Here is a 25,625-nt window from a genome sequence, read left to right on the forward strand (position 1 = left end):
AAAAATAGGGAGACCAAAAATAAACATTCTGAATATAGTCAGCTAGCGTTAATGGGAAAAAACAAAACAAAAGAAAAAAAAAGAAACACAAAAACTAGAGAACTGTTGCTCAAAACCACTTTAAAGGAAAGTCCTGGAAGCAGGGTATGAAGCTCGGGACTGATGCACACTGCTCAGTGTTTCTGTGTGACTTTGTGATAAAGGCACAGATGCATTTTTAGGTCAGTCAGTTCTCCTGGTATGCCTGCCCTCTCTGGAGTCTCCCTACTAACAGCAAGGGAGGGAACTACTAGTAGAGCCCCACTATGGGTTGCAGGCCCCAGCCACTGCTCCAGCTGACCCTCCAGCCTTAACCCCATACAGCTGAACCACCAGCCTCAAGTATTATCCCTGCCCTGCTTGCTTCAGTTACAGATTACAGGCTTTGTTTCTGCTGCGTGAGTCTTGATTTCTTTTCTTTGGAGAGAAACCTGTTGTTGTCAGTACAACATGCACAAACTTGCTTCTACAGGCTGTGATATACGATTTGAAACTAGTTTGGAGCAATGTTTGGTTTTATGGTATTAACACAGTTAATCGTTAATCAGCAGGTTTTTAAGTAAGTTCAGAGAAAGAGATTTATGGCCATTTGAGCATTTTGGGGTCAAGATCTTGATTTCTTTAGACTTTTTTTAAATAATGTCCCAGAAATGCAGTAACACCATGTGATGAACACTGGCATTGTGTTGTTTATTTGATAATAATAATGTTATACTAGCAGTGGCAGAGTTGCAGTCTTTTAAACAATACAAACTTCAGCATGGAGAAAATGTAATAATCATTATCACTTACTGAGTTTACATGTTATTGTATTACTTACAAACCTATAAGTTCTAGGTTTTGTACCATGAAACAACTCGCCAAAGTCATCCTGTAAACTGTGCATGCATGAGACTAAATTACATTTATTCTCAAGCTTATCTTGAAATACAAAAGTAATATTAAGTGTTAAAATCAGTGCATATTCAAAGCCATGAGCATAATTGTGTCTTGTTATGTCTGCGTTTGGGAATGAATCAGTGAAAATTCAGCTCATTTCTCATCAATTGAACAGGATGTTCCTAAAACGTCCATGTTTTCTACTGCATTCTCAAAGCTTGTTGCACAGAAGCTTTATTTTATTAAGCACTTAGCTCAGTTTAGCTTTAAGGATTTTGCCCCAGCTAATTGTTTTATTTGAGGTATTAATTATGAGTTTTAAAGCTCCAAATCCACTGTGCCAAAAAAGAGTCTTTTCAGGTGTGTAATTGGTGAAGAGAGTGTTGACGGATTCTACAGTCTTCAATAGAGGTGGGTTTATTTCACAAATATAAAGTTTAGTGTTTAGAAGTTCAAGGTCAGAATTTTTAGACTTTTTTGTACATTACCAATTCACAACAATTATTTCAATGCAATTTTACAGTCACACTCCAATTGTTTTTAGTAGAATCATAATCCAAAGCTATAGTCCATTCATAATAAGTAAGTTAATTAAACCAGTTCACAAAAATAATTCCCTAGCTAAGGAAACCAACTGATTGCATCAAATCTAGTCTTTGATTCAATCCTCCATCATGAGCTGCACATATAGGCCACAATGAAGAGGAAAAACTTCTTTTTAACACAAAGGAAATTCTCTAGCTGAACCAGTACCAGGGAGGGCGGTTAGGAGAGGAGAGGACAGGAAAGAGGGGTCGATGAGCAACATAACTCTTAAGTCAGGGAAAGCTGCTGCTAAAGAAAAGAGAGACACAAATTAATGACAACAACAATGTCATAAATTAACAGATGGAGTAAAGAGAGCAGAGAGGAGCCTATTGCATCATGGGACGTCCCCCAGCAGCCTCGGCCTATAGCAGCATAACAAAAGAGATGGATAGGGTCACCAAACCAGCCCCAACTGTAAGAATAATCAAAGAGAAATGTTTGAAGCCTGATCATGAAGGTAGAGAGGGTGTCTGCTTCCTGAAGTTAAACTGGGAGCTGGTTCTACAGAGGGATCCCGATAACTGAAGAGTCAGATTTCTGAGCCACAGCTGGGAGCTGGTTCCACCGACGAGACCTAATAACTGAAGGTTCTACTTCATAAAGCCCAGTTGGGAGCTGGTTTTACAGAGAGGGACCTGACAGCTGAAGGTTCAGCATCCCATTCTACTTTTAAAACCTCTAGGAGCCACATGTAAACCTGCAGTCTGAGACTGAAGTGCTCTGTTGGGAAAATCTGGAACTATGGCATCTTTAATATCCAATGGAGCTTGGTCACTAAGAGCTTTATATGTGAGGAGAGTAAATGAATATAAAACTTGACCCCTCTTTGTCATAAAACTACAAAAATAAACTTTGCTAATGAACATGTGTGCATGTGGAAGATTCTCTAGTGGCTGTCGTTACAGAACTGGCTGACATACTGGTGGGAACTGGTTGCGTTTTAGCATAACAATCCAAAGTACACTGCAATGTTTTAAAACTATGCTTTGACCAAGACTGTGACCCAGTCAAACATCTTTGGAAGAGGATAAGGAGAAATTTCTGAAGTCCCTTAAAACTGCTTCTGAGGAGCCATGTGTCTCAGTCTCTGCACATGTATGCAACTAAAGTAGTGAGCAACACTGGCTGTGTTCATGAATTTTAAATGATATAAACTTTGAACTGAACTGTTAACCAATCAGGCTTGTTTTGTTGAGTTCATTAAAGACAAATGAAAAAATACTAAAATTAATATTGAATGTATTTTGCAAGCTGTAATCAAACAGTGGTTTAGGTATGGTTATGAATGCTGTGGAGGCATTTCTAAATGCCTTTAATGTCAGCGCTGGAGCTGACGCTGCTTTGTGATATTTTACCTGATGTGGTTTTCCTCAGTCACACGAGACTGTGCCTGTTCGCTGCTCTTGTTTGCATTTTATTTTATTTTATTTTATTTTATTTTTGCTTCTGGAAAAGACCACATAGTGAACATTTTAAGAAATTAGTATTTGTCCTAAGCAACATACTTTTTTGGAGTATATCCCCCTAGAAGTTCTGCATCCGCTGGGTCCAGTAGCTTTTTTTTTTTTTTTTCCTTTAGAATTTGTATTTTTGATAGATTCCCTGACATCTTTAATATTGATGATAAGCATGTCTGTGATTGTAGGTTTAATATTTTGGAGAATCTCTGTGCACTTGTTACTTATAAATTCAAATCTAGAACAGAAGATTTTTAGGTCATTAGAAAACTAGGTTTTCATTTGAATTGAATCATTGAATTTAGTCAAATTTGACATTTATTTCAAGGTGTCTCACACCTTTTTTGGGGTTGCTTTTTTGAAAGGCTTCCTCTACAAATGTGAAGCTGTAACCATGTCCAAACATCAATCTTCAGGGATAGGCAACTCAGGTCCTCGAGAGTCTTTCAGTTGCACCTGATTAAAAGGATCCAACAGCTTATCAAGCTTATCAGTGACTTATTCATTTAAGTCAATAGTACACCTATCTGGGGTACACTTTATATTTTGCATGCATGTAGATATTATATATATAAAAGGTCTACTTTCTATTGCATATTTCCATCATATTCTATAATATGTATAATTGTATTAGCAAACATTTACAATATACAGATGTATCTATATGTACACATTGGTTATTTAGTACAAACACCAATACTATATGAATATAGTTTTTATTGTTCTCACATTACAAATTTATAAATATGGTCTTTTATGAAAATATGAATAGAATGCATGTCATTGGTTTCTTGTATATTTCTATTCATACTTTGTATTTTAATATAAGAATTTAGTTAATATATTTATACACTCCCAGTCAAACTTTGGAACAGTAGAGTAGCTGCTTATACATTTATATTTATAGGTAATATATTTACATTTGACCTAAATTAAATGTAACACAGAACTTTAGCAAAGCAGTAAGATTTAAATATTTTTCTTGGCTTTGTGGTCCTTTTTATCACTTTCATTTTGTCATTATATCTGATTCACTGTTTTAACCTGTTAACAATCAATCAATCAATCAATTTCAGGAAAAGAGCAGCACACAAAGTTCCACAGCCAGTGAAACTACTAACTATATAAACAGCTGTATAGCTACTATCACCAACTAAACCTTGCTAATAAATATGTGTAGCTAGTTTTCAGTCTATAGTAAAACCGAAGCAGAGGAGCGATGGAGGTTCGTAGTGTTCTGTATCAAATAAATGTAGCCAACACAGTTCTGAAGTTGTCTGTTTTCATGGTGGTTGTGTGATGTGCTCACCATTCAGCAACAGTCACATAACAGAGCAGCACCTGATGGCCGGCCCATTCATTTATCCCCATTGATGCCTCTCCTTATGACTGAGGCCCAAAGGAATCTCCACCCAGGGGACCTTTCAACAACAAACGCAGCCAGCTACGACAGCAAGCTGCTTCTCTGAATGAACAACAATGTCACTCCAGCAGTGTGTGTGCGTGTGTGTGTGTGTGTTTGTGTGAGTGAGGCTGAGCTGCATGTGTGTGTGAGTGAAGTCAAACACCACTGGCTAGTAGCAGCAGAGTGACCAAAGCCCTCTTATTACAGTTAGCAGCTGAAAGACGAAAGATTTTCTGCATTGACCTGATCAGTCCACAGTTTGTGTTGTTGTTTTTAGTACCAGTCAGAAGTTTGGACATCCTTTTCCATTCATTATAAATCCAACTAGTGTGGCCAGATTTTGACTTGATTTGAGGTTCCGGTAATTTACCATTACTGCCCCATTTCAGTAACTCAGTTAACCATGTTAGTAAGGTTGTTGATGTTGTGTTAAATTAATCTTTTCTGTGTTTTTAGTAAATTAAGCCCACTTCCACCAAGGGTTCTGGCTCGGTACGGGAGGACATGGTATTGTAAATTTTCATGTGTTCCCATAGTAAAGACAAAAACTGGGAAGGGGCCAGAATCTCTGATTTGAGCCATCCTGCTTTTGTGGGATCCTTCTTTCGGGGTCCCGATCATACCAATCCGATCTTAAAGGGTTGAGCCTGACACACTGCAATCCACTGATTGGTCAAAATAATCCTCACTTCCGGTCCAGTAAGAACAGCAACATGTTTAAATATACAAGGGATGTTTTGTTGTTTAAAGCCACATACCAAGAAGAAAGAAAGAACACAAACTGCTGGATCTCCTTCTTTGTTTGTGTTGCACCTTCTTCGTTGTAATTCAAGGAAGGAGTTGCGCCGCTATGATGCCATGCTAATATGTAGGCTATGCATCTATCGCAGTCTGTTTTATACCTCGCCTACCAAGTAAGGGCTGGAATAATACTTGCTATGTTTGTGTACATACTTGCTGTGAATGACAGAAGCACTACGCAGCCAAAACGCTCAATACTGGAGGTCATCGCTAGGGGCAATGCACAGCACTTGGACTCTGAAATACTAAAAAGGTCAGTCTAACAGTTAGATCGTATTTCTGGGTCATCAAACCCCCAAAATGCTTCCAATTTGTTGCCAACTGTTAAGGCACGATTGTTTATCATTGTGCAACAGGGAAGGAAAATCATACAGATGCTGATAGTTGCTGACAAGGTCCGAGAGACACTTTTCAAAACTATCCGCCATTGTGTTTACCTCGGACCTGTCGTGTTCATGCTCTTGTTCACATGAGCACCTGTAGCACTCAATATTGCAACTTACGCATGCAACACATTACTTCGTGTCGACACGAGCAGCCCACGTGCCAAACAAACACCAGGAACACGTGGCAGCCATGATATGTATGCGGACATGTCACTGACAGCAAGTATGTCCCAGCCCTAAGGGTACTGTTAGCTGTGGAAATGCAACAGAGATAAGGGTTTACCGAACCAACCATAGCAAACCATCCTGCCCTGAGCCAGACTCCTTTCTGAATAAGGGGTTTTAAGTATTTACATACCATCCTGTAAATCACTTTTTACCCTCAGTGACTGTCAGAATGATATATGTTTACATCTACTTTGTGCAACTAAGAAAATCAGTTGATCACAAGAGTATTTTCCCTAAACATGATAAGAATAACTCTTTATTAAATCAAATGAGCTACATAAAATAAGTGATTACATCAACCAACAGTACAACTACAGATCCAGTAACTTCAAAATAAAATTACTTCAAGTTATGAATAAATATTTAAAACAAATAAATGAACCTGAACCTAAACCTAAAGCAACCTTTACTGACTGAGAAAGATTTTTGTTACTTAGTCTTTCCATAATTAGTGCTGCTGATACAGCAAAAGCCACACTGTTTGATAAAACTGGGCAACATCTGTGATTTTGGTTAAATGCTCATGTGAAGTACAAGTTGATATTAACAGCTTATAAGCTGAAGCCATAAGATGGGTGGATGGAGATCAAATATGAGCATGGCGTATCTGGCAACCTTACAATGGGATTTATGAAAGGAAAAAAACTGATTTAGATTAAAATATTAATTTGAGACGTTTCGCTCTAACTGGATGTGGAAGCTGGCTGCTTCCTGCCGAGATGCTGTAGCTTTAACATTGTGCTACCTTGATAAGCTAGTTTGGCTGTACAGTAGACATACTGTACAATATTATCACTTTTCCTTTGTTTGAAATGGATCTTTGTGACAGTAAAAACTAATATTATGGATTAAACAAAGCATTGAATCAAATACTTACAAAGGATGTTTGTAATCACGTCATTTTGGTTACTCTAGGAATTGTTTTAACCCTAGTCCAGATTCAGGTTAAGATGTGGACTTTGACTGGACCCAAAACTGAATTCTTTTGTTTTTCATCCATTCTGCTGTAAATTAGCTGCAGATTAAAGACACATTGACTGACCCTATGCTAACTGAGGCCTGAAGAGTCTGAGCTCTTGGATTTTTTCCAGTCTGACCTTGGGCTGAACCTGCTGGGATGTCCACTACTGGGAAGACTGACAGTTGTCTTGAATGTTTTCCACTTGTAGTCTTTTCTCTCTCTAGAATTATGGACTTTTTCCACACTCATTATGTGTAAAAAAAAAAAAAAAAATTACCTAAAACCCTTCCCAGATTGATGGCCAGCATCAGTTGCTTCTCTAAGGTCATTGCTGATGTCTTTCCACCTTAATATTGTGTTAACCCTTGTAGATAAAACTAATTTACCATCCTTTCAGGTAATTGGGGGACAAAACAGTCCCCTCCCAACAACTGCTATTAAAAAATCACGGAATAATTTTTTTTTTTTTTTCTTTTGCTCAGATGTTTTAACTGTCTTCAGTTCTAATAAAAAATACCAAATATGAAATCATTCAAATTATTTTTAACCCTTTAAATGCCAATTTTCCAACACAAAGTCATGGTTTTCATGAAACTACAAACAGAAGAAAAAGAGTTTTTTTTTCTCCATAAAATAGATTTTGGGTGGTCTTAATGTACAGATCAGCCTTAGATATACTAAAACTTAGTAACAAAATCATTTTTTTTTTTTTTTTTTTTTTTTTTTTTTTGCAGGGTCAGATTCATGATTTACCATCCTTTCGGGTCAAAGGAAGACAAAAAAAAAGTCCCCTCCCAAAAATTGCTATTAAAAAATTACAGAATAATATTTTTTTACCACTTTTTTTTTTTTTTTTTTTTTGCTCAGATGTTTTGATCATCTTCAGTTCTTTTCAAAAATACCCAAAAATATATGTATATGTATGTATATAAAAATTAATGTTCTTATTGAAAAATTTGATGCTGGTTTAAAGATTGTTTAATAGAAAGGGAGAATTAATAGTGTTTTGTAATGGTTCTACCATTGAGAAATGACAGGTGTTTGATGGTTCCTGGCTGTTTTTTGTGCTTATGCACCGCACAACAGTTTATTGTACCCACCCTTTTTGGAGTCCATGGAAGGGGTGTTGGAGAGCGCCCCTTCCCCCCTTCCGGGGTCTTCCTCGTTCTGCTGGGAGACTTCAATGCTCATGTGGGCAATGACAGTGAGACCTGGAGGGGCGTGATTGGGAGGAATAACCTTCAACCCCCCCCCCCCCCCCAAAACTCGGACATACAGTAGGAGAAATTTGGAGAGGCCATGGAGAATGACTTCCGGATGACTTCAAGAATATTTTGGTCCACCACACGGCAGCTCAGGTGGGGGAAGCAGTACTCCATCAAAACTGTGTACAGTGGGGTTGGTGGCTACTGACCTGGATTCGGGATGATGTGAGCCTTGAGGAAGCAGAGTCTGGGGACCCTGGCGCTGGACAGGACAAGAACTGCAGGTTCTGTGCAGTTCTTAACCTCAAAGAACAGCTGCTGACTTCCCACTTCCCACTCATAGCTTAATTACAAATAATTAGTTTGTTCTACAAGATTACGTCATCGTTAAGAGCCATCTTTGGTTAATTTTTTTTCCAGGATTTGTATTTGTGTGCTGCACGGTGGTGTGGTGGTTAGCACCACAGCCTCACAGCAAGCAGGTTGCGGCTTCGATTCTCAGCTGTGGGGAGGTTCGAACCTTGAGGGCAGTGGCCTTTCTGTGTGGAGTTTGCATGTTCTCCCCGTGTACTCTGGCTTCCTCCCACTGTCCAAAGATGCTTGTTAGATTAACTGATGACTCCCTAGGAGTGAGTGTGAGGGTGAATTGTTGATTGTCCCTATGCGATGGACTGGTGACCTGTCCAGGGTGTACCCTGCCTCTCACCTGGCAATGCTGGGATAGGCTTCAGCTTACCTGTGACCTGTAACGGACCAAGCGGTACAGAGAATGAATGAATTAATTGTATTTGTGTTTTGCCACTTGTAGATTTGTCTCGGCACTTGTACAGCTGTTTAATATTTTGTCAGTTAGTTTTTGCAAACATGTAAATGTTTTCAAATTTGTGAATGTGTTATTTGAAATATAATTTTGTTTTCATATTTGTTAATGAGTTTTTTTTCTTTAAAATGTTTTGCACTTCTCAGTTATCATGTAAATGTTATAATTTGTTGGTGATATCGTAAATAACAAATGTGCCATTTGTTTTTGTGTAGCCTTCAGAGGCATAGCGCAGATGTGATAAATTGAACAAAATGTTCTCAAGTCAGTAACAATCACTACTGAGTAACTGAAAAGCTGGAGCGTGAATACTGAGGAACGATCAATGAATTAGAAGCCTTGCTTTCAACCTGGGTGCAATAATTTACTTTGTATTAGCATAAGCTAAATATTAGCTAAATTCCTGCAGAGAGAATTTACATAAAAACGTTTTAAATTTTATTTTTCTTAAAATTTTTTTGTTGAACAATAGTTTTTACTTAAAAAGAACTAGATTAATTTGTTCTAATGAAGTTTGCAGAGCATTTTTAAAGCTAATTCTCATTTATGAATGTTATAACTCACAAGTTTTGCCATTTTATCTGTACGATCTACAATACCTTTAGACAATTTCTTTCTTTTTTTTTTTTTTTACAAACATTTAGACCAACAGCAGCTTTTATTTCTGTGTCCAGAAAACATAGGACAAGCTACAGAATTATGTATGATTATTTCATTGCACTCAGTCTTGATGTTTATGAAAACTTAATAGCTGTTAATAGTCAGCATGTTACTGGGATCAGGGAAAAATTTTATTTATGTCAGTGGAAAAATGGGACAGAATATGTGGAAACTCTGCTCCTTTTTTTGCACCGGAGGTAGATCCAGTGGGTTCCCATCACCCTAACATTGCACTATATTTGTCAGTGTTCAAATATTTGGAAAAAAAGGGGGAGAGCAAGACAGGGAAGGGGGGACAGTGATGAGTGTCCACAACAGACACTGACCCCTCAGTCTCCCACTCCAACTCTCTGAGTCTTACATGTCTATTTATAGGGGGGAAATTGCGCTATGGAAAAATATGACAAAGCTGCATTCCATAAATAAGCTGGGAATGGTGGAAAAGAGTGCACGGTTAGTCTCTGAAGGCCTGAATGAAGGTTCTCAGGCTTGGATTTGGGGATGGATGGATGGATGGATGGATGGATGGATGGATGGATGCATGGATGGATGCATGGATGAATGGATGGATGGATGGATGGATGGATGGATGGATGGATGGATGGATGGATGCATGGATGGATGTATGGATGAATGGATGGATGTATGGATGAATGGATGGATGGATGGATGGATGGATGGATGGATGGATGGATGGATGGATGGATGGATGGATGCATGGATGGATGTATGGATGAATGGATGGATGTATGGATGAATGGATGGATGGATGGATGGATGGATGGATGGATGGATGGATGGATGGATGGATGGATGGATGGAGTGTTAGGCCCTGTTCAGGTATTAAGAGTTGAAGGTCCTTTAATTAGTCGCTTTGCTTAGTGACAGCATAAAATAAGCCACGTACTTAAATGCATCCTCAGCTGAGTCATTTCCAAGTAATTTTACATGATGTCATTGGGACAATTTTTGCTTGATTTCTGCATATTGACATATTTTTATTTTTATTTTTTCAGTACCTTCTGGGGACTTTATTTTCTGTATGGGTTCAGGGCTGTTGCTATGTCGTGCAGCACAGATCAGTTTGTGTTCCTCTAACAAACAAAGAGATGTTTACATTTTATAATTTAGGATGAAATACACTTGAGATAATTTTAGATTCATGCTCATTTTTGTTTTTTATTTTGCCATTAAGGCTGTACAATATTAGCAAAGTATATACTAAGGAAAATCATGTATTATTGGATCATAAGAGCTGTTTGACTTGAATCGGATGACCACACCTAAGCTTGCCCTATTTCAAGATATGGATATTTCACTTATAGTTGATGCGATAAAATTAAATGTAGAATAAATTATGTTTCCAGTTACTGCACTTATGTGAAACAGTCAATATAATCAATAGTTTGTCTGCTGTTTTAGTTAGTGAGGTTGTAGGTCTAGGGTGTCCAGCTCCGGTCCTTGAGGGCAACAATCCCACAGGTTTTTGATGTTTCTCTGCTCCAACACACTTGACTCAAATTAATAAATCATTGTGCAGAAATTAATAGTTTGTCGGAGCCATTGAAAATGATTCAGGTGAGTTGGAGCAGGAAAACAATGAATACCTGCAGGACAGCAGCCCTTGAGGACCAACTTTGGACACCCTTGTTGTAGGTCAACTGGAAAAATGTTAATACTAAAAAGCTGAAATGGGTCATAAAACCCTTTGTAGATGTGTTGGACAAACTTAAGTCAATAAATTCATCCTTTCTCGTGGTTGTAGTTTTGGGCGAGGGAATTGGCTCAGCTAAATTGTCTAGTGGAGCTATGGTTGTACAGTAGCTCGACTTCATTGTTCATGTAAACGGGGCGAATGTTTTAAACAACATCTGAGCCGTCTCATCAGTCAGATTAAGCATTTCCTGGTACTGTGCCTCTGCTGCTATATTCTGGAGGGAAACAAAATAATCCTCTCTGCATGTGTGTTTACTTCACCCAGTTCCAAACTGCTATTTACTGTACAAGGCTAATGACATAACTGTTACTCAGAAATGCTTTACAAGTGAATAATTTCATAACTAAGATGTTATTTTTTTTAACATAACTGTTTAATGGGTGAAACTGAAAGTGAATTGACCCTTGGCCCTATTATGTGCTGGACTACCCAGCATGCATTCAGCCTCAGACCAGCTAAACAGCCCCAGATGTCAGGCAGCAGCAGTGGGTTATGGGACCCTAGACGACTGGTCTTCAGAAGGACACACTTTCCCTCAGGCTGCTGCCAAGTTTCAGGGTCCAGAAGGTCAGCCTCCGCTCCCTACCTCCTGTCTGCCCTCACAGAACCCACTGCCTTCACAGCAGCTATGGCGCTATGAATAAACATGCTTGTATTGTCATATATTTATGGAGGACAGAAGCTGCATTTTTATTTTTTAGTTTCTGTCGCTCATGTGGTATTTTGTCTTTGCAAGACAAAACGATCTAGAGTAGTGCTACTGTGTGAGTGAGTGTGTTTATTTGTGTGTCTGTGTGTGTGTATGTGTGTAAAACACAGAGAAGCAGGAAAAGACCTAAGACTCTAAAGGTAGAGTGAGTTCACATGGGTGCATTTTTGGTAACCGTGCAGCGTTCAGTTTGTCATTCAAATCTGACTTTCCCAGTTCAACTGCTGTTTTGTTGCAAAAATTTGGCGGATTTCAGAGTTTTGATGCACCTGCCAAATTTAAAAACCTAATTGGGAGACTTTGAGAACAGATGGTCCCAAACTGCCAAAATACTCCCCTTTTCTACAGCAGGATTTTCTTTTATTTATCTGAGATTTAAAAACAAAACAAACAAACAAAAAAAAAACACCTTGTAGAAGGTGGCGGGACTTTTCAGTTTCCTCAGAATTCTTGAGGTCCAGGGTCTTTTGAGCATGTTTTAGCATGAGTTTTGGTCAGCAGCTCGAAACAGCGCTGTGTGTGAAAGAAAAGCCGACTGCTGGCAGAGCTTAATGTAGCGAACAAAACCAAATTTGGGAAAAGTTAATTAAACAGAAAAAAGATTTTAAGAAGTTGAAGGACAACAACAGCTGAAGTCTGTTTGACTGCCTGATTAGAATAAATTGTCTGGAACTTTGTAGTGTGCCAAAAACCACACATATTACCAGGAATTAATTTACCCTGGTAAATAAATTCCCTGCAATAAAACTTCTTGGAAATGTTGATGAAAAACTTCCTTTTGGCAATTTTGGAGACCTCTCTTGAACTCTGTGCTAAAAGCTCTCTAAGGCTTCTTTTTTCAGAGTTGGGCTTTACAGAGATAATGTTCACATATTGTACTGATCGAGGTTTAAAGCAACAGCTGCATCATTTTGAAGGGATATTCACATTCATCGTGAAAGGGATTTTTTTCCCCCAGTAAAGTGTTCCCTTTACTATTTTTGCAAATAAACTTTGTATTTGCAGAGATATTAAAATACTGAATGATGTAGTTTGACATGCATCAGTACCGGGTTTAGTTACCAGGGGGGTGTAACAACGCATTTATACATTGATTTATACTGAAAATACTGATAAAACATCTTTACAGCAATCATTTTCAAAATGCTGTTATGGAAAAACCTGTATAATTGTTTACATTTGCTTTGATGAAGAAAATGGTGATATTCACTTGTATGGTGTGTAACTATTATAAAGTCCGTCTTAAGTTCTCAAAATATTTGGTTTTAGACTCTAAGGTTTACACTATGAAACTCTGTGTTTGTGACTCTTTTTGATACACTGACAGTCATCATGTACATTCCTTAAGTCATTGTTGTACTGCACCATCCTGAGGCTGAGAAATTACACTTTACAACTTAGTGTTCCAGCCTAGAGCATCATGTGACAGCTGCATATTGCCTTACAGCACTTTGTCACATACCAACAACTGGATATCAACACACTGGTAGTTTTGAACATGCATTGTGGCTGATTCAGCAGAGAGAAAATACAAGAGTACATCATAAAAGGAAATAAAGGGACAAAAGAGAGACAGGGACAGAGCATGTGATAGACAAGAGTTTACATTGGACTGGCTCAGACTGGAGAGAGCTCGGAGAAGAGACAGGATGAAGACGAATGCCGAATTAGCATTGTTTGTTTCTGTTTTAATGCCTACAAATAGAAATTTGTTCCCTCAGTTTTCTCTTACATTATGTCAAATTTTTAAAGGAAAATATCCAGTTTGCAGTGCAGTTTAATTTTGTTTAAAGAGCAAATAGTTTTTCATTTAAATGTCTGACCAAGTGGTCGTGTTTAAACAGCTGTGATATCGGGTCACATGGATCGCTCCTGAATCACATGAAAATCATATTGTGGCAGAATTTGTGATATTGTCAAACATTGACTCTGAACAAACTTGTGATTAACACCAGGATTGCTTACTTTGTACAGCTACCAATACAGTCAATGCACACACAACACAAACCATCATCCTTAATAAACAAGGAAATTTAAATGGATTACCTCTCATGCCAGTAGCTCTGAGGCTCTTCCTATCCAGCAATGCTTTGAGCTTAATGATAACTCTACCTTGTTTCCCTGCTCACACTTATAACCTCAGTGTGATGTGCTGCAGAGGATTCTTGGCAAGGTCTTGGTTTAATGTGTTGGAAAATTGGTTTTGCAAGAATGTAGTTGCATGCACAAACTGCTACAGTGGTTAGAAAAGTTGGTCCTTTTTAAGAGCATGTTCTTGTGTCTGTGTGAGTTTACTTTCTGGAAGCTCAGGCTTCCTTCAGAAACATGCACAGAAGGTGAATTGGTGACACAGAAGGTGAATTGTTGATTGTAAATTAGTGCATTATGTCTCTGTTAGTCATATAGAGGACTAAAGGATCACCTGCTCTTTCTTATTTGTATATACAGGGTTTCTTTTTTTGTTTTTTGGATTTTTTTTATGTTCTTTATGTTTCTGTATATACTATCTTTTGGCTGGCTTAAACATCCAAATTGCTAGTTTGCGCTCTGCATCCTACAGCATCAACATCATTAAAGCAGTTCTCCTGAAAAAAAAAACATGTTTTTTTCTTCTACTCCTTCACTTCTTAGTCTGGTATAGCAAAATGTTTTGCTGACTGATTAATTTAGATGCACATATAGTCAGTGTGCTCAGACCAAATGGTTTTGGGTATATTTGGGTTGCATGCAGATTGCTTCAGAAACACCCGGTGGACTCTTGCAGACCAGTCATGATGCCAAGAGATTCGTCATACAAGTCTCACCATCTGTTTGAGCCAGTACATCATTGGCTAGATAAGTATAGACTTCTTTGCAGAGGAGCCACCAAAGTTATTAGATTTCACCTCATGAGGAACATAAACTAGTAGTTATTAATATTTATTGTGTGAGAGCTGTGAATGTTCACACCAGATTTTGACTTTCTGGTACTGCTGAAATAAACAAACTGTACAGAATTTATGGGTAAATATTCAATCTGAACATCCATTTTCAGATCTATTGGCTACTCATGAAGAATCTTACAAAGGAAACATTGCTTGAATGATTTTCCTTTGCGGTCTTTTCCATGGAATCCGTAACATTTCCATTCCTTTACATTGCAGCCCGTGGGACAGACTCAAGAACAAACATCATTAAACTTTACATAAACATGCTTTTCTCTATCATTTCCACTGACAAGCTTCCCATTCAGTTTGATCCCGTGTGTGTTTTTCTTATTTTAAACTTGTGACCTGCGCCGCTACTGCTGATCCTATTCCAACTATGTCATCTCTGATAGTTAAAGTCACCGCCTCTGAGCTGCAGCCTGGAAGGTGTTCCCAGCAAACAATCCTGGTGTGATTCATTGAACTCATCAGACTAACAACTTGTGCCATTGCATTTGTGTGTGGGAGTGTGTGTTTGCACGTGATAGCTTGGGGAGCAGAACTTGATGTACTAAATCTCAGAAATGTCCTCTACAACTTTCAGTCGGCTTACAGGTCAGAGGTCAGATCTTGTTTCATGCCACACAAGTGAAGTTACAGTAACACAAATTGTGCTCTGATGAAGCTGAACCAGTTTTTCACACATGTAACAAGTGGAGTGACAATGAGAACACTGTTTTTAGTAAAGTTACTTCACTATGTCATGACAATGCTGAGAGGTGATTGTGATTCTTTTGCTTCCATGGAGATTTAAAGCATGTATTATTTTATGTGTATTAAAGAGATCTCTGGATTAATTAGAGCTATTGTAACTGGGATACCAAATATTCTGGGATTTTAGGTATGTTTAAAGCTTCGTAAATGATCATTTGTGAAAATTTGCTGTTCTTAGTGACAAGCTTTACTTACAAGCATTTTTCCTGGAGCATCTGATTTGTCTCACAGCAGACATTCAGTTACCATCTTGTATTCTCCATTTATGACTTTGAGTGAAAAGGTAAAATCGAAAACCACAGATTTTTTGGGGACAATAATTGGCCTTAGTTTTTATAGAAAACTTAAGAGTTGTCGCTGCACAGACAGCACAGGTGTGATGAATGTCATTACTAACAGTTAAAACTCTGCCCTTCTAAACCTTGGCAATGAACCAGCTGTACAAAGCAGAATCATCTCCCAGGAAGGATATAGCCATCATTAGCTAACTTTACATAGATTAACATTTCTTCTGTATGATTTAAATCAGGGGTGCCCAGCTCCGGTCCTCAAGGGCCACAATTCTGCAGGTTTTTGATGTGCCCCTGCTCCAAAACCACCTGACTCAAATTGACGAGTCATTGTGCAGAACTTAAAAGGCTGTTGGATCTATTTCATTTGAGTCAGGTGTGTTGAAGCAGGAAACATTGGAAAATCTGCAGAACAGCGGCCCTCGAGGACCGACTTTGGGCACCCCTGATTTAAATCAATCTGATCAGATTCCAGCTGACATGTTTATATGATATACAATCAGTTGTGTGTTTACATGGTGGAAAGATTTAATATGATCAGACTGCTCATGACATGCGTAATGTGTATTAATTCAGAGAAGACAAAGAAGATTTTCTCTTAAAGAATATGAGCAAGATAGAACCATTTCGTACAGTATCTTGGAAGTAATTTTTGCTTTTCTGATCCTCCTTTTAGACGAAGAGGAAATTAAGAGAGATAAGATAAGAGTCAACACCAGACTGACTTCTACTCACTAGAGAGATCTCAGAGAAGACACAGGATGCAGATGCAGAATTAGCCATTGTTACAGGGGAGACTCAGTGAGAAATCTGGCAAAGTTCAGCAGTGGGGTTGTAATAAAGCAGCAAAATCAATCTTTCAGTCTCAAACAAAGATATTATATCCACCACATTCCACAGTTTTTCAAGTCTTTCCTGTCTGAAAAATGTTCACCTAACCCCCACGAGTTTTAGTCATGCACAGAAACAACATACAGCACAGAAGCGATCACAATAAGTGTAAACATGCTTATTTTTTTTCCTGTTGGTCAGATCATGAAAAGGTTTAAGCAACCCTGCTTGATTAGATAGAAAATTCTTTCCTATTGATTCAGTCGGATAAGGTGAGGTGTTTACATGGCACATTTTTATTCTGATTGGATGTTTGATTGTATTATATTAACCAGGAGTAATGTAAGATATGGATGAGTTTAATTATTTTATCATTATTTAATCAATCTAGCACTTTCATAAAACAATACCTTTTAATGGATGAAAGGTCACCATTAGTAAAACGTTTAAACCACTCATAAAACAGCTCACTGAGTGCCATTTGCATCAGCATTTACACACATTTTCAGTGAAAAAGAAGCTGTTTGCTCTGACTCATCCGCTCTAAGTGGCCTGATCAAGTACCACCAATAATTCTGTGTCAGCTTTGTTGGAATTCACATTACTTGTATGAAGCCCCCGGATCAGGGTGCATCAACATTTTAAGACTTTCCTAGACTTTACAAAGTCAAATATACCATCATGAATACATGCAATTTTAACGTTTTTTGTATCAGACTGTCATAATATTGTTTTTTAAAAAAATCTGGTCATTTTGAGGTCTTAGAGTTATTACAGATAATAGGTAAATACAACTTTAGATTAACAATAACAGTAAAAAAAAGTAATTAATTTGGTACACCCTATGATTCAGTAGCTTTTATGGTAACATGTATGAAGCTATCTGATGTTATCTCACATCACTGTAAAGGGATTTTGGTCCCCCTTTTTTTAAATGTTGCTCCACTTGCTTGAGGTTAGTAGGATTCATTTATACACAGCTCTCTGGTTGAGGTCTAAACTTTAATAGGACCATGTCAACAACATGATTCTGTTGTAGATTAGCCTCTTTTGATCACTGTTCTGTGGCATTAAGTAATTTCACCCAAGCTTTAGCTGTCAGACAGCTGTCTCACATTTAACTCTGGAAGACTTTGGTATCCAGAGGTGTTCATTGTCCATTCAGGGACTGAGGTGTCCAGGTCCTGTAGCTACAGAACAAGGCCAGATCATCAGCACTTCATCATTGTGCTTGATAGTTAATATAAGTTGAATGTGCTAAAATTTAACATTTAACATGCTGTTTCAGGTCTGGAAAATCTGAGGTGTAGCACTTGGGTTTATTGCAGTTTCTCTGAGAGAACATGTATCGTGCAACCATATTTATTTTTTCTTTTTAGACAAGAGGTTCTCTCCTGCAACTCTTCTAAACAAGCCATACTTGTTTAGTCTTTTTCTAATATGACTGTCATGAACTTTAACATGCTTGAGGCCTGGGTAATCTGAGATGTAACTCTAGGGTTTAGTACATTCTCTGAGCAATGTGCAATCTATCCTTAGGGTAAACTTGCTGGGACATCCACCCGTGGGAAGATTGGAAGCTGTCCTGAATATTTTCCACTTGTGAATAATCTTTTTCTCTGTAGACTGATGGACACCAAAGTGTTTAAAAATAGCTTCATAACCCTTCCCAGGCTGCAACTTTTCTTGCTCTAAGATAATTGCTGATGTCTTTCCTCCTTGGCATTGTGTTAAAACACACATAGACTTGAATGCTTTAAACCTCATGCCTATTCTGTAGTATGCTTTCCATATTGTCAAAATATTCATTTTCATTTAATTAAACTAGCTAATTTGATTTGAAGTTTGTACAGTTTCTTATTTTTTCCAGATTAATGTTTTCAGTTGTCAGTCAAGTGAGATAACAGATGATGCTTTTGCATTAAAACCTAGACTTCATATGAGGTGTTCAGCCTGAATGAGCATAGTGGGTGTCATGCCAGAGGAGGAAGTGTGCATTGATCTGTTCCACTATGCCATGTTGTGCTGGCTGCTTCACTTCATTCTCCTTCCCTTAGCAGTTTAGAGTAACTGCATGCTTAAGGAGTTCTGAGCCTTTTTGTTTTAACCCTTGAGAGTCCATTTGTGTTTATCTAAGTCATTCACATCTTAATAGAAATAATACGGCTGTATTTTGCCAAGTGAGACTTGCATACTTCCTAACATTTGCAGACTCTTCTTGTCAGGGGATGTCTGTGTTTACACGTTTAATGAGTCTCTCTGGGGAACCAGTCTGTCATGATAATTTCAGTATGTTTCTTCAAAGCCTCAATCCTGCATCCCACTCTCACAACATTCTCATATTCAGACTCTCAGTCTGCTTCAATTCAGTGTGCTGTTGCAGTGATGTGAGGAATAAGTGTGCTGCAGTGCAATAAAACACTGGATGATCAGCCAATGGTCTTTTCGTTCTGGGCCTGCCTGCATCAAAGCCCCTAACACATTAGCTGAAACAGCATCAGAGTGCAGTGATGTACCTGCATTCACTATATATAAACACCCACACGTACACCCCTGACGCACGTGCATGCACACGTGCATACTGGCATCCTCAGTTTTTTTTTACATCCAGGTGTATCTGCATGCAAACGGCCCACTTTGAGACAATCTGATCACACAGGTTTGCCCAGTATGCTCTTTCACTCGGTGAGAATATTGCCAGGGCAGAATGGAAACTTCATTTTGCACGGGCTAATATTAGCCCCTGCCTCTGGAAAATTCCTTTTAAATGATCACAAGCTGAGAAACGGCAAAGAATTTGTTTAGTGTTTTGCCTGACAGTCTTCTCTGCATACATGGCAGTTTGTTTCTTTTTTTTTTTTCAGATGGTACAGAACACAGGAGGGTCCTGGGAACACAGATGTGGAGACAAGAAGGGCCAAAGGGGCTGATATGATGAAATATGGAGCTATCTGCCATGACTGTCTCTTTGGCTGGATGTTTCTGTGTTTTTTCCCACATTGTTAACAGTTTGACACTTTAACTGTGTTGGTACATTTCAGTCAGGCTTCCGACCTCATCGCAGCACTGAAACAGCTCTGGTCAAAGTGTTAAATTACTGATTCTGGTCATGTATCGGTCCTGGTTCTGCTGGATATCAGCACTGTGTTTGATACTGTAGATCACAGACTCCTGTTGCACAGGCTGGAAAATTGGGTTGGACTTTGGTTCAGGTCCTATTTAGAAGACCGGAGTTATTTTGTTATGATTGGCAGCTATGAATCTTATTGAATGGTTAAGACTTGTGAAATCCCCCAGGGGTCAGTTCTCGGTCCTCTTTCATTCAGCTTGTTTATGCTCTCTTTGAGCAACTATTACAGAACTTTAACATCAATTATCACAGTTACGCAGGTGATATGCAACCTTGTCTTTGTATTTGTCTCCAGATGACAAAGAGAAGAGATAGAATAGATTTTAAAACCCTAATGCTGGTTTACAAATCATAAAATACATCTCTGATATGTTCAGAGGATTTTAATTTACGAGGGCTCTTAGGTTCAAGGACTCAGATCAGCTAGCCAAGACCAGAGTCCAGACTAAACATAGAGAAGCAGCGTTAAACTGCAAACAAGTGAAACCAAATGTGAACACTTTTAAATCCTTTTTTAAAACTTTTTTATAATCATTCGCCTATGTGTAAATCTACACTCTATCTTTTAAATTGTCTAGACTGTTGTTTGCTTTTAAATGTTTCTATTTAGTTATATATATTATTTTAGATGCCTTATTGTGACTGTTGCACACCCTCTCGAGTACGCCTTAACATAAAGTAGCCATGTGTGATTCAACCTGTTCATTCCCAAGTAACTTCATGTACAACTTTTTTATGATTTTATGGCTCTAACCTTATAACCTGTGTGTTTTCTTAGGAAAATCTCACTTGGCCATAGTTCAAAGGGTGAACAATGAAGGAGAGGGAGATCCTTTCTATGAGGTTCTTGGAATTGTCACCCTGGAGGACGTGATTGAAGAAATCATCAAGTCGGAGATACTGGATGAGACTGACTTGTACAGTAGGTTTCCTTCATAAAAAAGCGTACAGTCATCTGAATTTAGCCCAAATCAAATGAGTTGGTGTGTTCTTGACAGATAACAAGAAATTCACTGAGATTTATCAGAGCTGTATTTTGTCAGACTGTCTACAGATGAATAAAATCAGCTGCTGCCCAAGTTGGAGCTGAATTATATGGAGTCACATTTGTATCATAATAATTAAAATGTTTTAAATATTAAAAAATAAAAACTTTAGAAAAAAATACTTAAAATTTATTAAAACTGTAAACAAATGATTTGTGTAATTGTATATACGGGTGGACAATATATCACGTTTACTTGATGTATTGCGAGTTGTTCGATGTGCGATGTATAAAATGCTAACATGAAAAACAAATTGCGACAGCTGCATTTTAGGTCTTCTACATGTGATTTTCCTTATCATTTACATTCTCCTAATACCCGCCTCACAACAGACAGCACACTCCCCTCCCATCCAGAAACTTTCCTATATGTTTTTGAATCAGAAGAGACAGGAAAGGAACCGGGGTACAGCAGAAGTACGTAAGTGCATCAAGCTAGCTTAATATGAGACTGAGGACTTCAGAAGAAAAAACAACACTGGATCTATCATCTGGCAGGAGTACCACAAAATCCGTTACACCTCTTGAAATATCATCCTCTGTAGCATGAAGAAACTCTGCATAGCCAAATCTCCACCCGCAACACATTTTGTCCCAAATTGCCCCAATTTGTGTGGAAAACCTGGATTCAGAAATATGATTAATTTCCTTTTAACAGAGTTTAATTGAATCATTCTATTAGTGTCTTTTTATGTGTGATAATGTAGAATTCGGCAGTTACACATTGTTTTTGAGTCGAGATTTAAAAACATCAAGATATATTGCGTATCGCAATAAAGCCTACAAGCATTGCGATCAGTTAAGACCGTATCACCCAGCCCTAGTTGCATATAGTGCTGGTCAGTTCTTTGCTTGCTCTCTCTGCTATACTCTATCTGATCAGACATTTGCTTTGTTTGTCATCATAGTTACGCTTAATTACGCTGATAGATCTCTTGGTTGTGCTGTCTGACTTTTTGTTTGCAGTTCTGATACAAACATCATAGGCGGGATTTTTTTTTTTTTTTTTGCAACTTGCCAATTTAGTAGATGATTTAACACCTTTCCATGACCCCTTTAACATTTTTTTAAAGAAACAGAAAAACTGACATCACATTAGAAATAGTTGGCAGTGTGTCAACCTGACGTTTGTGTTAGAGGACTGAGCTCCGATCACCTATGGCGCTCCGGGAGTTGACGTCATACCATCCCCGCATGCACAGGCTGAATCGAAACACTGCCATTTTGGCAGGAAGGCGCACTGTTCAAATTACTGCCAGGTATCTGCAGCTAAACTGCTAAATAAACTGTAAATATGGTGGATAGCTGTTGCGCCCTAGCTGAGAACGAGCAAAGGGAAGAACATTTTACATTAATTTATTTAATTAAGACAAAATTGCACTTACCCTCCCAGTGACAACAGGGCAATCCTTTCGCAGGAAGACTCCAGATCTGAACACCGCTGACAAAACCAGATTGTGTCCATTAAAATCGCCTCCAGGCTTTTGCAAGCTTTAAGGGATTCTCTGTTAGTAGGAAAATGTTTTAATTAGTTGTATATGTCGGGGTACCGCAGGTAAAAAGTCCGCTCCGACTGCCTCAGAATTTTTTAAATATATACCAGCGCCGTGCATTTTGAAGTGAATTTCCTGCCAATATGGTGGCGTAAACAAACAGAGTCACGTGACGTCCAGAGCTCTATAGCAAGGTAACCCTCTTTCAAGTGTGCTGGGAGTGTTTTTTGGGTTTACAGTTAGCCCTTACTATAGCCTCCGGTCTTCATCCTTTACTAAACTCAAAAGTATCTGTTTTGTTGAAAAGCTTGTTTTTCATTCAAGTATTTCAGTAAACCAAAAAAAAAGCAATCTGATCCATATTTCAATCATCATCTCTCTTTTTGTAGTGATATAACACTTTTCTAAGCAGACAACTCCAAAATTACAGCAAACAGTCTCGCTATCTGGTTATAACTAACTTATAGTGTAAAGCTTGGCTTTACTTACAAGTTAAAACAAAAATAATCAAAGTACACACAGAATATATAATCAGTATTCACAGTTTAATTCTTGCAGTGATCCGCTGCAGCTTATTAATTAATTAGTGATAAGACCTTAATGTTAGTAAAGAGCTGTCACTCAACAGTGGAAACAAACCCCTTGAAAACCCCACTGACATGAGTGAGTGACACAGACTGCAGAACTATTACTGATTAGATTTGCATACTTTACCATGTTTGCATGGCATATTGCTAATATCATGCCTGTACAGATCAAAATGTAAAATCCAACATACAGAATTGCGTCAGTGTCTTAAAGCTCACAAAGAAGCATAAATGAAGCTGAAGTTAGTACCTAGTAAAAAAAAATCTTTTCAGTCATTTTTCAGGCTTTGGAAAAGCACTTCCCATTTTTCATGTTTCACCCCAAACTTTGTTACACGACTCATGGTATCAGTAAGGTCCCCAGTCCCATGCTACTTACTAGTTTGTTACCCTAATACATACAGCTTTTAGTAATGTTAAGAATGTCGTAACAATGAAGCTCACTATAGCTCTCCTTTTCTGAGAAAGACGCCACTGCTACGATTCCAGAAAAGGCAATAAGCTTTGGGTAACTGGAGTTTAGACACCATGTGACCCGGGACGACGAGCTCAGTATCTGTGGTGTGTCTTGATCTGATCTTTTTACTGATGGAAGAAAAGTTTCAGGTTGTGTCTTGCGCCTGACTTTTTATTTTTCCTCCTCAGCTGACAACAAGACAAAGAAGAAAATCACCCATCGGGAAAGGAAGCAGGATTTCTCGGCCTTCAAGCCCACTGACAATGAAATGAAGGTTAAAATATCACCTCAGCTTCTGCTGGCTACCCTTCGTTTCCTAGCAACAGGCAAGTGGGCTGCGTTGCTGCTTGACTTTCCCCAGTGTGCCCTCAGTCCCTCACTGTGGGGGAAAGTTTGTGTGTGTGTACAAGCTGTTTGTGTGCACAGGCTTTGAGTTTTGAGTGTAAGGGAGGAGGAGTGAGTATGTGTGTAGAATGAGTATCTGTTGTAATATGTGTGTTTGAGGGAATGAGCTGTGTGAAGACTCACAACAAGCATGTTGGTATGCATGTGTGTGTGACGAGGTGGAAGGTTTCTTGGGATGTCTGCAGACTGTTCACAGATCCCAAAAAACGCAGGCGTTTATTTGCTTGCATGTCATGCTCTGAAGGTTACACATTGCGATCTTAGCTTGCAGCTTTAAAAACACCACCCTGTTTGCTTACACTCGTTCCTCAATGACATCACGTCCAGCATTTTTGGCCTATGATCGCAGTTCTCACACAAGTCGACATACTTGTGTACTTACTAGTGTAAAATGTGAAATATTTCACCAGCTTTCCCTTGGGAAATGGAACAGGCTGCAGAATAATCAAGTTCTACTACAGCAGCAGTGGTTGACTATGCCTCATTGCGTTTGGATTTGCTTTAGAACTTTGACCTAGCAGCTAAGCGTTGATTAAGTTCCTCTAAAGGCTATTAGGGGGTTTAGTTCCTCTCGGTGTTGCCTGCAGCCAGCTGACACATATCACCGCCAGTGAGTTGAAGGAGCTGATTGGCCCAACAGGTGGTTGAACCTGACCAGTCGCTGTTAGGATACTTTGCTTAAACACTTTATTTTCTTGTCAAGCTTGTATAAATCTCAGCTTATCAAAATGAAGCTTATAAATTACTGTCAGAAGGATATTTGAAATTTGGTTGTTGTGTAAATACAAAAAAATTAGAAATATACTGGTTTCATTTGCATGTTTTATACTAAATACATCTAAATAAATTTTGCTTCAAATAATAATTATAACAGAACCAATTCAATAATCTGTTTAATTAAAAAAAAATCTTATTCCTGATCCTCCTAAAATCCACAAACAACCTATTTGTTTTGTTTACACTGAAGATGAGATCCTTGTTCCCACATCATGCCCGAAAGGAGTCCACACATTCGCTGTATTTAGCCTCAACAAAACGATACACACCACAACTGCAGAGTAGTCCTGCAGTTGATAGTACAGAGTTGTACTGGAAGTCTGAGGAGTGCAGGGTGTAGAGAATATAGGTTGGGGATAGTCCCCTGTGAGGCTCCTGTGCTGCTAAACACTTACTGATACACAGCTCTTCAGTCTCACACACCTGTCTGTCAGGTGGACAAAAATCCAGGAGATTGTAAGACCATTCAGAGACTTAGCTGCTGCATTCTGAGCTACTGGAGCTGACAGCAGTAGAATAACGTCTGTTTTTACTCTTTTTCAAAGGTTAATTTCTAAAAACAAGGTACCAAATCTATTCTTAATGAGACTGAGAAGTCCAGAAGAAAGTTTTGTGCCATTTAAATGCTAACATCAAGGAAGAACTAGATAGAAAGCCTTTTTTATCAACTACATATTGTTGTTTGTTGTCTGCATAATAATGAAAAGATTATTATTGATTAGCTGTGATTACTGAGCAGGTTAATATCCTAAAGTAGAATAAAACCGACAAAGTGTAGAGTTGTTCATGCTGACCTAGGCTTCAAAACAGCTACTGTGTCAAAAGCTGCGCTCACAATTAAAAGAATGAAAGTCAGATACTGATAGAAGGTCATTTACCTCGATGGAGGCGGTGTCTGTGCTGTGTGTAGAAATCTGTAAATCTAACTGAACCATCTCAGCAGTGTTAAGTCTCACAAAAGCTACCAGTTCAGCTAAAATCACATTTTCTAAAACCTTCAACCAGTCCTCAGTAATTGCATGAAAGTGCTGAACACTGTATTTGTTAGGGACTATTTCCAGTGACGGGTTTGATT

The 25,625-nt window shown here is 38.4% G+C and overlaps 1 protein-coding gene across 2 annotated transcripts in view; it reads left to right on the forward strand.

Moving 5' to 3' along the window:
* Positions 1-25,625, forward strand: part of cnnm2b (cyclin and CBS domain divalent metal cation transport mediator 2b) — a 74,805-nt gene that overhangs the window by 21,050 nt on the left and 28,130 nt on the right. For both annotated transcript variants that reach the window (XM_041984149.1, XM_041984150.1), the window contains exons 2-3: positions 20,565-20,708; positions 23,557-23,694. In XM_041984149.1, coding sequence (XP_041840083.1) covers positions 20,565-20,708; positions 23,557-23,694 — 282 coding nt within the window. The remainder of the gene's footprint in view (positions 1-20,564; positions 20,709-23,556; positions 23,695-25,625) is intronic.

Source organism: Melanotaenia boesemani, chromosome 4 (genome assembly GCF_017639745.1).
Source record: "Melanotaenia boesemani isolate fMelBoe1 chromosome 4, fMelBoe1.pri, whole genome shotgun sequence".
Taxonomy (NCBI): Eukaryota; Metazoa; Chordata; class Actinopteri; order Atheriniformes; family Melanotaeniidae; genus Melanotaenia; species Melanotaenia boesemani.